At 42.3% G+C, this 14474-nt stretch overlaps 1 protein-coding gene across 3 annotated transcripts; it reads right to left on the bottom strand.

Annotated features, from left to right (window-relative positions):
* Window positions 1-11: 11 nt before the first annotated feature.
* riok1 (RIO kinase 1 (yeast)) lies at window positions 12-14454 on the bottom strand. 3 transcript variants are annotated; one of them, XM_067473788.1, is made up of 17 exons: window positions 14313-14454; window positions 13316-13517; window positions 13148-13238; window positions 11546-11615; window positions 11422-11464; window positions 11225-11317; window positions 7019-7131; window positions 6808-6888; window positions 2795-2881; window positions 2580-2717; window positions 1430-1533; window positions 1182-1288; window positions 1020-1085; window positions 811-924; window positions 636-689; window positions 434-556; window positions 12-358 (listed from the first exon to the last, which is right to left on the bottom strand). In XM_067473788.1, exons 1-17 carry the CDS (start codon window positions 14363-14365, stop codon window positions 248-250), a joined length of 1650 nt encoding a protein of 549 aa, XP_067329889.1. In that variant the 5' UTR covers window positions 14366-14454; the 3' UTR covers window positions 12-247. The 3 variants fall into 3 exon arrangements, 2 of the variants coding, with proteins under 2 accessions (XP_067329889.1, XP_067329890.1); XM_067473789.1 differs by having other exon boundaries at window positions 13316-13514; window positions 14313-14452; XR_010910554.1 differs by lacking the exon at window positions 12-358 and having other exon boundaries at window positions 433-556; window positions 775-924.
* Between the last annotated feature and the right edge of the window lie 20 nt (window positions 14455-14474).

Below are 14474 nucleotides of genomic sequence, written 5' to 3'. Positions count from 1 at the left end.
CTATGTTAATGTCACATTAAATATTTTATTAACAGATCCCTCTCTCTACTAAAGTCAAGGCTCCCACCTGCAGCACAAATAAGGCCTCAGTATTTAACCACCAGGTGAGCCCACTTGTCCTTTTTAAAGAGCACTGGCTCCTTGCAGTGCTGCCATTGAGTCTGAAGACTGAAACATGAGACAGGTGTAAGGTGTAAGCTGTTTCTGGGGGTGGCGGGGTGGGTCGTCAGTGCTGTGACACAGAAATTCATCTGCCTTTCTTCGTCTTGGCCATCTTCTCCTTCCTCTTTTTTACATGTTTGGGAACTTTAATTTTTCTTTTCTCTCTCTGAGCTTCTTTCACCATCTTCTTCTTCTCCTGAAAAAAAAACACGAAGGGTCAACAACTGTTTGTCATCACATCCCAAAGTTTAGGGAACAGAAGAGCAAAAACCTTTTTGTCCATTGTCGTTTCCTCACTGTGCTCCTGCTGAGCTTCCTCCTGTTCATCATGACCTTCCTCCTCCTCCTCTTGGTCTGATGATAAGGAGCAGTCGTCCTCCAGGAGGGCAGGAACCTGAGGAGACACCATCAGGCTCAGTTAAGCTAACCTAAACTAAACAAAGCAGATTGTAGCAGCAAATAGGAGGTCGTACCGTCTGAACTCCAGACAGATCCTTTTTCAGTCCCGTCAGTGTCTGATACAGAATCTGAAGACAAAGAGAAACATCTTCATCATTAAATTTATTTCAACCTTCTGTGGATGATTGATTAGGAAAATGTGTCAGTAAGCACCAAGTTCATTGTCCTCTACGTTTGACTGTTTCTTACGCTGTCATTGTGTCCACTGCTCACCAACTCCTCCTTCGACCTCACCAGGTCAACATCTCGCTCGTAGTGACTCACCTCCGTCAGAGTGCGGGGGATGTAGGCCTTTTTAAACACCTGAGGGAGAGCAAACAGAGGTCAAACCTCAGACGGACTCATTCAAAGCTGTAAAAAAATAAAAATAAAAATCCTTAACAAGTTTGAGTTTTCACCTCCTCGTCCACTCTGTCCTGATCTGATCTCTGCTCTGATGTCCGCTCGGCTGCAATCACCATCGCCTGGATAACAAAACAAAGACACAGATAAACTCCCCTCTCTTTTTTAGTGCTGTGTTTTCTTATTGATGTTATTTTAATGGAATGAATTGTTCAGACCTTTTCCAGATACTGATCAATGTTGTGGAAGGTAATCGAAGGGTCAGTAATGAAGTTAAACAGCTCTCTGACTGTCATCACAGCCACGCCATGCTTCACAAAGAACTCTAAGGAAATCAGCAGAAATTAACTGATAGGTCTGAATCCCGATATACGGACAGATCAGAGTTTCCTCTAGACCAACATCAGTCACGGTTCAACACATTCATATGAGATGAAGACAACAGAAACGTATTGCAGCGTCTCACCATTGATGTTGCTACAGTCCTTCCTGAGGAACTCAAGAGCATGAGGATGATCGTGCTCCACCGACTGCGAGACATCGATGATGAACACATCTCCGTTGTGATATCTACAGATAGATGAGGACACACATTAACACAATGTAGACAGTGACTGCTGGTCCAACTGGATTATGTCTTTTTCTTTGCAGACTTTGCAAATAATAATGTTAAATGTTCTTGTTAGATGAGTTTATTAACACAAACACAGACACACGTCAGCAAACTAAGAGCTAAAGTCCTCAGAGAAAAGAACTGCAGCCAGTTGGTTGACAAATGTCGTGTAAGCAGTTCAGGTTCTATAACAGTCCATTAAACATAAGTTCACCAGGACTCCACTGCCCTCTCTGCAGAGCATCTACCACCGCAGAGTCCACAGGAGAGCTGCTTCCATACTCAAAGACCTTCCCACCCCCAGCATGGACTGTTCACACTTCTACCCTCAGGACAGAGGTACAGAAGTGTGAAATGCAGAACCTCAAGGCTGAAGAACTCTTTCTTGCCCTCTGCCATAAAACTCCTAAACAGTTGAAAGGAGTTTGCAACCATGGACATAACATAACTGTTACATGGACACAACTGTTTACATGGACACAACTGCTTATGTTGAATCAAATTTTGCATTTGCACACTCATTTTTTTTCAGAAGTGCACTACCGCACCAAGAACGGCACTACCTCACTTTATTGCCTTACTCAGAACTGCACTACCTCACCTTTATTGCCTTATTGCTCTTATTTTGTTTGCTCTTATTTTTCATTTTATTTGTATTTTATTTTATTTCTATTTTTTGTCTATTCTCATTTTACTTACTGTATGACATTTAGAGTGGACGGCAAAGTAAGAATTTCATTGTACAGGGAAACATGCTTTTTATCTGTGCATATGACAATAAACACTTTCAATCTTTTAAAGAACACACATGTAAATCAGAATGACTTGGAGGTGTTGTAACATTGGGTTTTCCCCCAGGTAGGATAACAGTTATTTCCCACTGTATCCAGTCTTTGTGTGTTCTGGACTCATTGAGATGAAACATAATCCAGTGGAAAAGTCTAACTCTGACGGACAACCTGAGAATTTTGTACTATTATTGTGAAGGGTTTGGGTCTCTTACAGCATGTTGAACTCGCTAAGGTCAGCATGGACGAGTCGAGCATCCTGAAACATTTTCCTCATGTTCTGTACAACCTGCAAGTAGAGTTCACAGGCCTTCGACTCTGACAGGGATGCGTTCTTCAGCAGTGGCGCCGGCCTGATCAATAGATAAAAGACATGACAGTTACAAATAGTCTGCAAACACACTGATGAATAATTTTGAATGATTCCTACATGTTGTCTTTTCCAATGAAGCTCATCAGCAGAACATGACTTCTTAGTAGAAGAGGTTCTGGACTTGGGATTCCTGCTGTCTGCAGCCTGAAACACACACAAACATAGGTTTGTATTTCTATTTTTGTTGTGTCTCTGATTGACATAGTGCATTTCCTAGCCCATAACCATCAACACCAACTCCACCTTAATTAAATTAGGGTTCTACATTTGTGTCAGTAGAACCTAATTTTACAGGTAGATGCCAACGGCACCTCTTCTCTTGACCGGTCATAATGTTACTGATGATAGTGGTAAATGTTCTGCACTTATATAGCGCTTTTCTACCTATTGGCACTCAAAGCGCTTTACACTGCTTCTTATTCACCCATTCACACTCACAATCACACACACATTTATACACTAATAGGGGAGCTGCTATGCAGCTGGCCAACACTCATTGGGAGCAACTAAGTTGGGGTTCGGTGTCTTGCTCAAGGACACTTCGACTTGTGACCAGAGGAGCCAGGGATCAAACCAACAACTGCGAGATTGGTGGACAACCACTCCAGCGTCACTGTCGCCCCCAGCAAATGGTCTACATAGTGTGCCTTTGGCTCACATTACAAGTGAAAGCAGAAAAGAAGGAAAACAGGTTCCAGCAGAGGGATAAAAAGCAGATTGAAGTGGAGAACCAGCCGGGTACAGCTACCTTCCATTACACTGTCGTATGGAACAAGACTAAGGAACTTTCCACACTCGTGAAATCTGATCTGGAAAAATTAGCTTGTTCTGCTTTAACGACACTTGGCTTTCTGAGGATGTAGATGTTTAGCTGGATAGATTACACATCATTTGTTTCTACAGACACTACAAGAACGCAGAAGTCAACTGGGGATTGACCCTACATGTTTGTAAACAGTAAGTGGGCAACAAACATCACAGTGAGGGAGAGAGAGTGCTGTAAACACTATGAACTAATGACTGTATGCTTCAGACCACATTATTTACCCAGAGAGTTCTCTCAGATCACTGTGATTTTAGTGTATGTACCAGGGCCTGATCTTAATCTGGCAGCCAAGCACATTGTTATTACAGAGCTGTCAATTAGACTCTGCAATAACAATGTTAATAACAATGCCCCCTGTGTTCCTGCTGGGGCATTTTAATAAGTGCGACATCACCCCACATCTTTCCAGTTTGGAGCAATGTGTCACAACCAGAATGCAGAAAACACTGGACTTGTCCTTTGGCAACATCCCTAATACATCAATTTCAAAATCTGCCCATTCGTTGGCCTTTCTGAACATAATGTAATTTTGATACTGCCAAAATATAGACCACGACTGAAAACAAGTATACCCATCATAAAACCCAAAACAGACACTAAGGGGATGTTTTGAGCTAGCAGACTAGGACTTGTTTTTTGATGATGAATTTAATTCAATTCAACTTTATTTATATAGCACCAATTCACACCAAAGTCATCTCATGGCACACAATAAAGTCAAGACTATAAAGATGTATAGAGAAAACCCAACAATTCGCCCTTGAATAAGCCATAGGCAACAGTGTAGAGGAAAAACTCCCTTTAACAGGAGAAACCTCCAACAGAACCAGGCTCACGGTGGGTGGCAATCTGCCTTGACCAGTTGGGGTGAGTGGAAAGTGGAGAGAGAAAAGAAAAGAGCAACAAAAGCAACAACAAAACATCGGGCAGGTTGGTAGGACAGGTAGCTGCACACTGGAAAACACACAGCTCCAAAGCCAGGGACACCCCCAGAAAAGGACAGAGAGAGGGAGACAGAGAAGGACAAGGAGAACTACGGAAGAAAGAACACTAATTTAATGTCATACAGTGGTGACAATTGTGGGGTGAGAGGAGAGAGGCTCAGTGCATAGGGGGGTGGGTACCCCAGCAGTCTAAGCCTATAGCAGCATGACTATAACAACTATAAGCTTTATCAAAGAGGAATGTTTTAAGCCTAGACCTAAAAGTAGAGAGGGTATGGCACTATGAGCTCTTTGAGATATGATGAAGCTTGACCGTTTAGAGCTTTACAGCAAGAAGCAGGGTGTGAGGGAAATTTCAAAATCTAAGTAACACTATTTCACTGATTTCACACTTCTGGCAGACCCGGTATCAAACCTGCTTACACAGGTTACACAGGTTACAGTGCTTCCTCACCTTTTGCTCCCCAGCAAGACATCCTGTCTCTGGCCACACAAAGAAGTGTGTTAGTTAGATATCAACTATAAAACTACCTACACCTGAACATTTGCTTCCCAGAAGGGAGCCCACGGGAACCAGCACAAATGATCACTCTCCACTTAAAAGACAATGAAGACAAAAGGACAATGTGACATGAACTTGCTAATTAAGACTCCTGACCACATTGTATGAAGGTTGATTTGCATTGACTCATCCCTTTGCTCTTTGTGTAAACCCAGCTGTTGAGTTAAATGTATAAAAGGCTGAACAACCTACACATGTTGGTCAATCTGATTGACCCACTCATGAGTGTAGCTCTGTTCTGCTCTGCATGTTTCTCCATTTTGCTGATTAAATTCATCGTTATCATTCACTTGTAAGTTGCCTTTTTGCCTCCTAACTCGCCTTACAGTTTTTGCCATGACACAGGGTATTAAATTCTATTTAAGATTTTATCGAAGCTTTAAGAAGACACTGTTACTCCCACCAAGCAGATAACTATATATATCCAAACAATAAAAAGTGGATTTTTAGGACATGGAATTCTACCTGATTTAAAAGAAAACAGCCTTTCTACTATGGGACAAACTAAATGAAAGGGAACTGGAGATAGAGTTTAGTAGGAAGGTCAAGCTGGCTAAGATTAATTTCAAAAACAGGGTGAAAGCGTGGCAGGGGTTAAATGTTATGATAGACAGAGCCCCCAAAGCTCCAGTAACTGACAGCCCAGATCCTGCCTCCTTCACAGAACATTCGAACAGTTACTTCATCAAGTTCAATAGCCATAGCACACCTAATACCATGGCATCTGCAACCCTTGACTATCAAACAACTCGTCACATCTATCCTAGGCAAAGTCAACACCAACAAAGGTGTAGGACCAGAAGGGCTCAGAGGCAGTGCTTACAAAGTGCTCCGCTCAGCTACGTGGGGTTCTCACCAGGCTCTTTCAGCACTTCAAGGACTACAGGCCAGTGGGTCTGACATCTATTATTTGTAAACATATGGAGAGACTGGTGTGTCAACAGCTGTCAAACATGCTGCAAGACAAACTTGATACACTTCAATTTGCCTACAAGGCAAAGCGTTGTGCAGAGGATGCAAGTGTCACACTTTTAGATGCCGTTACGAATTAGCTGGTTTCTGCAAACCCACACTGTACAGGTAGACACCCTACTACGCTGCCTCTTCAATCTTCAGGTACACCCCACATTTATAGATAAAGCTTTTTTTTGCAGGATGAGCCACAACATGTGCTTTTTAATGGTTTCTAATCTAGCATTTGTTTTAAACACTGGCCTGCCTCAGGGCTGTGTATTGTCTCCCGTGCTCATCTTTGTCTACACAAATATCTCTTAAAGCAGGGTAGAAATGAAAGGCTTAAACATGGCTCTGGTGGCTACTGTGACTGACACCCACACTCTGTCCCAAATACCAGCAGGAGGTCAACAGCATGGCTCAGGTATTTGCTGAGAGCTCATTGAAGCATGCATAACAAAAACAGAAGAACTGTGCTGTGGTGCCAAAGGAAAAATCTCACCTTCGCTGACCCCACTACAGGCATCAACCTGCATCCGCAGTGAAATAACCAATCTGAACAGCAAAACACTTATCACTTATCCAGTTGTTATTTAAATTTTAATCATGTTAACAGTATTTTGTATTGTATGTAGTACATGTGAATTGTGGAGCCTCATTAAAGAGGAATTTGTGTCACCAGTTGGGACAGATAATAAAGACAATCTTATCTTAAGATCTGCTTATTTGTTAAATTAGGTTTTACTGGGTTCTGCTTTTAGCGAGTCAGGGAAAAGGGTCTGACCTGATAAGGTTCCTCATCTCCTTCTCTGCCCAGGTTCTCACCATCTTCCTAGGGTTCCCTCTACAGTAACCATGACGGAACCTGTAGAACAGAAGAAGAACATAAAATCGTCAAAGATGAAGTCACGTTCAGATCAGTAATAGTAACTGCTGATGTGAAACTGATTCGAATGTGTCTCATGTCTGTTCTCTTCCTCTGTGGTGTGACTGACCTGAACTCTCCACTGACGTATTTGTCTCTGTCTTTGAAGAGCAGGATTGAGGTCTTGTAGATCTTGATGGCTCTGTTGTCTCCTGCTGAGGTGCTGGCGTGATAAACATTCGCCTGAAGAACACATTAAAAAATAAATTATTTCTTCCAAATGAGAGGTCAGTCCAATGCAGGGACAGGTCTGAGTTTATCAAGTATTTCTGATGAAATAGTATAAAGAAATATACTATATTGTAGGCCTGTATACAGCAGAAGCAAATAAAATTTTGGTTCTATCCTATTTATGTCTGTTTTCAATTAGCCTAGTGACTTTGGAACACCTTATTTTCCAACAGTTACTTGCCTCAAAGAGTGAAGGCCATGATTCAGAACTACAATTTAATTGATTGATTTATTAACGGGTCGTTTTATTAGACAAGTGGTTTCTCTCTCTGTTGATATATACATATATATCAAGTCATACTATAGGAAGTTATAGTTTAGTGTCTTGACTGAATCCTGTCCTCTGTCTGCTGCTGATTGGGACTCTCTGCTGACAGCTTCATACTGTAATTTACATACTGCAACTTGTTGCTTTAGCTGTAGTTTGTAGACTAACATGTTGACCCAAGAATCTCTTTAAGTGGTTCGGTATTTGTGCTAGCAAATGCAACCGCAAGGGGGCACAAGCCAGTGTCTTATTGTGCCAGTCCCAAGTCTGGATAAATGTAGAGGGTTGTGGCAGGAAGGGCATCCGACGTAAAACACATGCCAAATCAAACATGAGAATCGTGACAAAGACTTCCATACCGGATCGGTCGGGGCCCGGGTTAACATCGACCGCCACCGGTGCGAAGACGAAGAAGAAGAGGAGGAAGGTGTGTTCGTAGGCAGAGAGAGAAGAGAAAAGCTAAGAATTTAGGACTGAGAGTAGGGACTTTGAATGTTGGTACTATGACAGGGAAGGCTAGAGAGTTGATCGACATGATGCAGAGAAGGAAGGTGGACATACTGTGTGTCCAGGAGACCAGGTGGAAAGGTAGCAAGGCTAAAAGCTTAGGAGCAGGGTTCAAGTTGTTCTACCATGGGTCAGATAGGAAGAGAAATGGAGTAGGAGTTATACTGAAAGAGGATTTTGTGAGGAATGTTCTAGAGGTGAAAAGAGTATCAGACAGGTTGATGAGTCTGAAGCTGGAAGTTGAAGGGGTGATGTTCAATGTTGTGAGTCGTTATGCCCCACAGGTAGGATGTGAGTTAGAAGAGAAGGAGAAATTCTGGAGTGAGTTAGATGAAGTGATGCAGAGCATCCCCAGAGGTGAGAGAGTTGTCATTGGTGCAGATTTCAATGGGCTTGTAGGTGAAGGGAACAGAGGTGATGAGACTGTTATAGGCAGGTTTGGTGTTCAGGACAGGAATGCAGAAGGTCAGATGGTGGCTGACTTTGCAAAGAGGATGGAAATGGCTGTAGTAAACACTTTCTTTCAGAAAAGGCAGGAACATAGGGTGACGTACAAGAGCGGAGGTAGAAGCACTCAGGTAGACTACATCTTGTGTAGACGCTGCACTCTAAAGGGGACCTGTGACTGTAAAGCATTGGTAGGAGAGAGTGTAGCCAGACAACACAGGATGGTGGTGTGTAAAATGATGCTGGTGGTGAGGAAGATGAAGATGAATAAGGCAGAGCAGAGGACGAAGTGGTGGAAGTTGAAAAAGGAAGAATGTTGTGTAGTTTTCAGGGAGGAGCTGAGACAGACTCTGGGTGGTTTGGAGGTGCTTCCAGATGACTGGACTACTACAGCTAATTTGATCAGGGAGACAGGTAGGAGGGTACTCGGTGTGTCATCTGGAAAGAGGAAAGCTCACAGACTTGGTGGTGGAACGAGGAAGTTCAGGAGTGTATACAGAGAAAGAGGTTAGCTAAGAAGAAGTGGGACACTGAGAGGACTGAAGAGAGTAGACAGGAGTACAGGGAGATGCAGCGTAAGGGGAAGGTAGAGGTGGCAAAGGCCAAACAAAGAGCATATGAGGACTTGTATGCTAGGTTGGACACTAAAGAGGGAGAGGTGGATTTGTACAGGTTGGCCAGACAAACCGATAGAGATGGGAAGGATGTGCAGCAGGTTAGTGTGATTAAAGACAAGGATGGAAATGTATTGACAGGTGCCAGGAGTGTGATGGGAAGATGGAAGGAGTACTTTGAAGAGTTGATGAACGAGGAAAATGGAAGGGAACGAAGAGCAGAAGAGGTGACTGGTGTGGAGCAGGAAGTAGCAAAGATTAGTAAGAGTGAAGTGAGGAGGGCGTTGAAGAGGATGAAGAGTGGAAAGGCAGTTGGTCCTGATGACATACCTGTGGAGGTATGGAAGTGTCTAGGAGAGGTGGCAGTAGAGTTTCTGACTCGTTTGTTTAACAAGATCTTGGAGAGTGAGAGGATGCCAGAGGACTGGAGGGGAAGTGTACTGGTACCAATTTGTAAGAACAAGGGAGATGTGCAGAGCTGTGGCAACTACTGAGGAATAAAGCTGAAGAGCCACACAATGAAGTTGTGGGAAAGAGTAGTGGAAGCTCGGCTAAGGGCAGAGGTGAGTATTTGTGAGCAGCAATATGGTTTCATGCCTAGAAAGAGAACAACAGATGTAGTATTTGCTTTGAGGATGCTGATGGAGAAGTACAGAGAAGGTCAGAGGGAGTTGCATTGTGTCTTCGTAGATTTAGAAAAAGCGTATGACAGGGTGCCGAGAGAGGAGCTGTGGTATTGTATGAGGACGTCTGGCGTGGCAGAGAAGTATGTTAGAGTGGTGAAGGACATGTATGAGAGCTGTAAGACCCTGGTGAGGTGTGCTGTAGGTGTGACAGAGGAGTTCAAAGTGGAGGTGGGTCTGCATTAGGGATCGGCTCTGAGCCCCTTGTTGTTTGCTCTGGTGATGGACAGACTGACAGATGAGGTTAGACAAGAATCTCCATGGACTATGATGTTTGCAGATGACATTATGATTTGTAGTGAGAGCAGAGAGCAGGTGGAGGAAAATCTAGAGAGGTGGAGGTCTGCTCTGGAAAACAGAGGAATGAAGCTTAGGCGCAGCAAGACAGAATACATGTGTGTCATTGAGAGGGACCCAGGTGGAACGGTGAGGTTACAGGGAGCAGAGGTGAAGAAGGTGCAGGACTTTAAGTACTTAGGGTCAACGGTTCACAGCAACGGTGAGTGTGGAAAAGAGGTGAAGAGGCGAGTGCAGGCAGGTTGGAAGCGGTGGAGAAAAGTGTCAGGTGTGTTGTGTGATAAAAGAGTATCAGCGAGAATGAAAGGAAAGGTGTTCAAGACGGTGGTGAGACCAGCGATGTTGTTCGGCTTAGTGACAGTGGCAGTGAAAAAAAGACAGGAGGCAGAGCTGGAGGTAGCAGAGCTTATGATGTTGAGGTTCTCTTTGGGAGTGACGAGGATGGACAGGATCAGGAATGAGTACATCAGAGGGACAGCTCATGTTAGATGTTTTGGAGATAAAGTCAGAGAGGCCAGATTGAGGTGGTTTGGACATGTTCAGAGAAGACATTGTGAATATATTGGAAGAAGGATGCTGAGGTTGGAGCTGCCAGGCAGGAGGTCTAGAGGAAGACCAAAGAGGAGATTTATGGATGTAGTGAGGGAGGACATGAAGTTAGTTGGTGTTAGTGAAGAGGATGCAGAGGATAGAGTTAGATGGAGGCACATGAATCGTTGTGGCGACCCCTGAAAGGGAGCAGCCGAAAGGAAAAGAAGAAGTATTTGTGCTAGCAGAAGCCACAAATTTTGCTGCACACATTTGTAATTTTATCCACAACCGTCTTTCCCTCACTTTAATAGAAAGCCTACATCCGGAGAGCTCCCATACAGCAGACCAGATCTGCCATTTTCAGTATTCAGTGGCAGCTGCACTCAGCGCTTCAGTCATGACAAGGTTTTGCTGGGTTAGTGCTACAAGGATTTTTCACAAGGTAGCTTAATATTTATTTCCTTTGGATGTTTCGGCCTATTTCACACTCGTGCTCTGATCTCTGCCTACCAAAGCAAACAGATAAGATTTTTCACTTTAACAATGCCACACCTAATATAGGTCAGTTAGACAGGACTCAACAGGCGAGAAAAATACCCGTACATAGATCTGATGTTTAAGAATAACTCCTGAGATGGTGTGAAGTATTGACCAGTTTGGATCAGTATTAAACGGAGTATTACTGAGTTATGTCTGACCTCCTTCCCTGTGCTGATGCAGCCGTTGATTTCACTGATCACTCCTCGACTCAGCATCCGAAACAGAACCATTCGGGTCCGAGGATCTAAAACCTGCAGATGAAGAAAAATCGATCCTACAATCATCAATGGTTTTTGATTTAATCGCTCTAATCCTGCTCTTCGACTCTGTGAGACCTCCCTACATAAAAGCTCACCTGCTCGACTGTGGCTCGATCTGATTTGTCCTTCACTCTGTACCTGCAGACAGAGCATCCAATCACAACATAAGTCTGATTTCACATGACCAGAAATGTAACATTTAGATAAAATCGGACATACGTATTAGCGTCTTTCTGTTTCTGCATTGTCGTTACTTTGTTGATCACTGAGTCAGCATAGTTCAGTTTATCTGCAACAAAAACCACCATGTACAATCAGAACAATAAAACCAGAACCACAAATTAACTTTCAGTGAAAAGATTGTTAGGATGTTGAGCTGTGAATTTTCACTTGTTTTACATGTGTTAAAAATTTAACCTTAAACTGAAAAATTAATTGAGTTGATAGTCTTCACTTCACAAGGTCCATTTACTGACTTGGTTATAGTCTTCATGGTTTTAGAGAAACTCAAATGTTCCTAAATGTTCTGACTTATAAAAAAAAACGGAAAAAATAAAGATAAAAATGCAGCCTTTCAAGTGGTGAAAAAAAATTAATACCAAAAAAAAGACATAAGTATCACGACGGATAAGTATTATTCCACCTGAAGAACCAGCACATTTCCATCCCTGCTGGCTTGTCTAATGTTCAGGAAAGTGGATACAGAAAGTGACCAAACATGAGTGGACACAAACACAATGTTACCTGCCCCACAACAAGCATGACAAAAGTTAAACTGCTCTGCTACAGCTGTTGTTCTTTAAGAAGGAAAATCCAACCATTAAAAACACAAAAGACACCAAGTACAAGTGGTGAGGGTGACGGTGAGCTGAGCAAGAACCCAATGGTCACTCATAAAGAGGTCCAGCACTTCTCTGTGAAGAGAGAGGAGCACCTTTCAGAAGAACAACTATTTCTACAGCACTCCACCAATCAGGCCTGATTGGTAGAGGGTAGGGATAACTCTTTGAATGTCGTTGAGTGGCCAAGCTAGACCCCAGACTGAACCCGGTTGAACATCTCTAGAGAGATATGATAATGGCTGTGCACCAACGCTCCCCATCCAACCTAATGGAGCTTAAGAGGTACTGCAAAGAAGAATGGGAGAAACTGCCGAAAAAAAACGGTGTGTTAGCTTATAGCATCATATTAAAAAAGACCTGAGACTGTAATTGGCGCTAAAGGTGCTTCAAAAAAGTATTAAGAAAAGGCAGTGAATATTTATGTACATGTGATTTTGTTTTGTGTAAACAAACTTCTTTCACATTGTCATTATGGGATTATTGGTTTATAGAACTTTGACGAAAATAATGAATTTGATCCATTTTGGAATAAGGCTGTAACATGAAGAAATGTGGAAAAAGTTAGACACTGTGAATACTTTCTGGATGCACTGTAAGAGTAGAAAGATCCAACGTATGTTTGCATAAGCAATTTCTTCAACTATGTTTTTGCATGCACAGTCAACATTAAAGTAGTTTACATGATATTCTATGTAACACTGGGAATTCTTATCATTCATGTCTTGTTTTCACTGAATAATAAACAAGAAAAACTTTTGGGAAGGAAAAAAAAAAAATCACAATAAATTGCAGAATTGCAGAAGAATCAGAATACTGCTTTGGAAACTTTGGGTAAAAGCATCTGCTAAATGACTGATTGTAATTAATGTTATACAGATTGAACAATTCCTGGATTATGAGAACAGCTAAAGTTCAGAAACAAAATTAACCAGGTCCTGAAACGGACCTGGTTCTAATCCAGAATAAGTTGTGTAGTTACCCAGGTTGATTTTGTGCTCGTATTTCCTCAGGGCTTTGTCAGATGGAGTTGAGGCTGGCAGCATCTGATTAGTCAAATTCTGTCTGTTAGACTGAAAACAAAGCAAAGAACCAATCAGAACTAGGACCAAACATCAATAACTAATCAGATCGATCAAATCAATAAGACCTGGCAGTTCATTTTTGTCCTGTTGTATCTCTTGGTCAGAGCTCCTCTTGATGAACACCATGCCCACTCTTCATCCTCCTCTTCATCCTCCTCTTCATCCTCCTCTTCATCCTCCTCTTCATCCTCCTCTACTAAGTGTGATGAAGGCTGCAGAGTGATGTCACTAATCTGACTTACGACAGACAACACTTGTGATTGGCTGCTGCAATAGAAGAGAAACCAGGTGAGTTGTCTGCAGGAGCCTTACTGTAATTGCTTGATAATAATCAGTGATTTGGACACAGAGCTCAAAAACCAAGTTTACAGTAAACTGGTCTTTATTCAAACTCCAATGGGTCTGTGAGGACTAGAACTTGTAAACTGAAGGATCAGAGAATAAAATCATCTCTAATTACAGTGTTTCTCTGTGTGACAGTGACAATCACAGTCCAACTGCTTCAAACCTGTACAGGTGGGTCTGCACAAGTTCTGATGCATTACTGACATGGACACTGTCAGATTTATAAATTGCCCCATTAATAAGATTAATGATCATTTAGCAAAAAGCTGCCATCTGATTACATCTCTGAGTTTGTTCATAATTACACAAACAAGAGTAGTTTTCAACAACTGGATTTATAATTTCTGACAGATTCAGGGAATCTGGAAATAAATTCTGTGAACTTTACCTCACGAGGTATAAAACAATTATCTGTCACTGAGTTTTCTATCTGAACACCGAGGCAGACTAATTATAGGTGTGCGTTTTCTATACTTACATTAAAAATGAATTTTAAATGCTGGATATTTACTTGTTAATATTTCTACAGAGTACTTTAAGTCCTGAGAGTATTTTAAGTAAATACTAACTTAAACAATAACTTAACATGCAAACACAGAGATATGCATATCCACATACGTGTACGTCACCACGGTAAATTATTTGGGTCCAAGAAACCACAGCAAAACCACTAGTAAAATATTAAAATGGAAACTCGGTACACCCGGTGCCACTCACCTATCCTCCTCTGCGTCCTCAAATTGATCAGGTACACACCCCACCGCTGACATGTCGACACGATCCACAAACTCAGGTAAAACAGAAAGTTAAACGGGTCAAAGCCAATCCAGACCGGTCCGGACTGTGTGAACAGCGTGTTCACTAGACTACCGGGTCTCA

Source organism: Channa argus, chromosome 14 (genome assembly GCF_033026475.1).
Source record: "Channa argus isolate prfri chromosome 14, Channa argus male v1.0, whole genome shotgun sequence".
Lineage (NCBI taxonomy): Eukaryota > Metazoa > Chordata > Actinopteri > Anabantiformes > Channidae > Channa > Channa argus.
Note: the sequence above shows the minus strand (reverse complement) of the source record. Positions and strands in the feature narration are given on the sequence as shown.